Source organism: Olea europaea, unplaced genomic scaffold (assembly GCF_002742605.1).
Source record: "Olea europaea var. sylvestris unplaced genomic scaffold, O_europaea_v1 scaffold5046, whole genome shotgun sequence".
Lineage (NCBI taxonomy): Eukaryota > Viridiplantae > Streptophyta > Magnoliopsida > Lamiales > Oleaceae > Olea > Olea europaea.
This window is the reverse complement of record NW_019263361.1, coordinates 13,789-16,353: the sequence shown is the minus strand read 5'-3', so window position 1 is coordinate 16,353 and position 2,565 is coordinate 13,789. Positions and strand designations below refer to the sequence as shown.

The window sequence follows — 2,565 nt, the reverse complement described above, 5'->3', positions numbered from 1 at the left end:
TTATAGTATTTTTGATATGTAGTAGTAGACCGGATTTGATGATTCCATTATGGAATGAACAAGATTTCAACTTTTTTTTTTTTCTATCTTATTACTGACAAGCATTGCACAGTTCGTGTTACCAAACCAGTCATGAGTATATCACACGTTGGTTTGACTGGGATTATTTTTCGAATTTTTTGTGAGCAGGAGGGACAGCTTCGTAACACACAGGGCATTTTGCGATGCCTTGGCCGAAGAAACAGCAAGAGTTACAGGGGCATCTCACATGAACAACCATGTAGCAGGCAATATTAATTATCATTTCATAGGAGCACCATTAGGGCCTAACATGGTGCAGAATTTTTCTTCCATTTTCAAGCCAATCTCAAGAAACGATCAAGCAATGGATCCAACAAGACAAGGCCTATTACACTGGATTGGCCAGAGTCCACAGGGCCAAGAATTCTTAGCCAGAAATTTTCAAGAAATGCATCATATGGGGGTTCCTATTAGTTCAGGAGCATTACATAATTTTCCTGATCCACTTGTTATTAATTCTTGCTCAAACCCCCCACCATCAAGTTATCAATTTAATTGGGATTTGGGAAATAAACTTTCCTCAAATGGAGCTGAAGAATTAACCAAAAATTCTTCGATCCCTTTGAATAATGTTGAAGATGTTAGCATCCCATCCTTATTCAGCAGCCAACACCAAATTCACCAGCCATCTTGTGCCAACATGTCAGCAACTGCTTTATTGCAGAAAGCTGCCCAAACAGGCGCCACCACAAATGACCCTTCTTTCCTAGGAAACTTTGGTTTTAAGTTCAGTGAAAATCCAGTCCAAAATGAGAACAAATTCTGTGGAGTACTTTATGGTACAAATCCAGTAACTTCTGGCATTGGGAGTGATGTAGAGAGTTCAGTGAGTGATCTTTCTGGCCTAAATCAGTTTCAAATGTATCCACCTCCAAAGCGTCAACACATAGAAAATAAGGTCACAAGGGGAAAAACAAGGGATTTTCTTGGTGTTGGGATAGAGTCCATATGCCATCCATCATCAATCAATGGATGGATATGATCATATATGTTCTTTAAGAGAAGATGGGATAAAGGAAAAGTGAAGGATTTAACTATTTCTAAACTTTGTAGGGGAAAAGGTGGCATTTCATGAAGGCTAAAAGGTGCATTCAAAAATTTAGTAAAGAGTTCAAGGGAGGAGATTTATGTATTCTGTTGAGAAATGAAAGCGGTTGCCTTTGAAATGGTAGCTTTTATTTTTCGAGAAAAAGGGGGTCCGTGGCAGGTGGCAGAGGGGATGCATGAGGTCCCTTTGAACCCCACTATTGCAATGTTTCATTTGTGTTATGAAATTGTTATCTTCTAAATATTAAATTATAAGCTATGTTGAAAACCTAATTCTCTAGTTTAGGTAGGGCTTACTTGCTTATTGCTCTTAGTTACTTGCTTATTGCTCTTAGTTAAAACCTGTCTCTCTCTCTCTCTCTCTGCAAGACTTCTCTAACTTGTGAATTTTTCGAAGCATATTTAGTAACATGGTAACAATAGTTTTGTCATTTATGCACGCGATTCTCAACTTTTTTACTCATTAAGTTTTAATCTTTCTTCTGTAATGTGGAATATGTCCCTTCCTCATTTTTTACTCCATAGTTTTTTAGCATTAACGTAACCAACCCTTGTGATGATTTGATTTAAAAATCACTAATTAGTACAAGGCCAGATGAAAATAAACACGGAAGAAAACTCCACTAGAAAGTCTTTGCCAATCTCCAATTACTGAATGTTAAAGATACAATAAACTCACTTAGATTTTGTCTTCAAAACACCTTCATGTATCGACAAAATTCATTTACTAGAGCTGCAGGTTGATAAATTTTATAAATGATTAGCGATGATTGAACTCCTATTTTTATCTAACACAGTATATTGAATCATTTCATCGAAGAATGACCATTTCTTTGCATATTATATACAACCTACAAGAAGAAAAAAGAAAAAAAAAAGGGAGGAAAAGGGAAAAGAAAAGGGGAAGAAAGGAGAAAAAAGAACAAGACAGGCTAGTGAAAAATGCTTTCGTTTTAGTGAAATGATTGAGATGCACTATTTGACAGCAAGCAACTGCAACACCAAGGAATTATTCATATCGTCGTGCCATGCGGGCCAAAATTTTATATTTTCCGAAACTTTGTCTTTGTGTTTCATATTTGTTTGTCTTTGACCATTTGTTGAAAAAGAAAAAGAACTGGGGTCTCTTAACATGGATAAAATTTGAGAGGACAATGATTTCTTTGCTCTTTTTAAGCAAAGAGATGATGAAACCATTGCTCAAGTTTGACCTGTGTCATTCATTTTAATCCTCTACTTTTTTGTTCAAATTACTTTTGGCAAGACATTTTTAGGACCACGACAAACTCTTTGCTTTTATATCCATACATGTAGTTACTGGACGACACATACCTCTATCAATTTGTTGATAATATATCGAAATAAAGTGTTTACAAAAATGACTTAAGAGCTGCTTCCAATATGTGAAAATTAAAGTGCCAATCTCTGTAGCAACGT

The 2,565-nt window shown here is 35.9% G+C and overlaps 1 protein-coding gene across 1 annotated transcript; it reads left to right on the top strand.

The window, feature by feature from the left end:
- The first annotated feature begins 65 nt into the window (after positions 1-65).
- Positions 66-1,445, top strand: LOC111388523 (zinc finger protein NUTCRACKER-like). Its single transcript, XM_023013252.1, has one exon. The coding sequence runs from the start codon at positions 269-271 to the stop codon at positions 1,061-1,063; it is 795 nt and encodes a 264-aa protein (XP_022869020.1). The 5' UTR covers positions 66-268; the 3' UTR covers positions 1,064-1,445.
- The last annotated feature ends 1,120 nt before the right edge of the window (positions 1,446-2,565 follow it).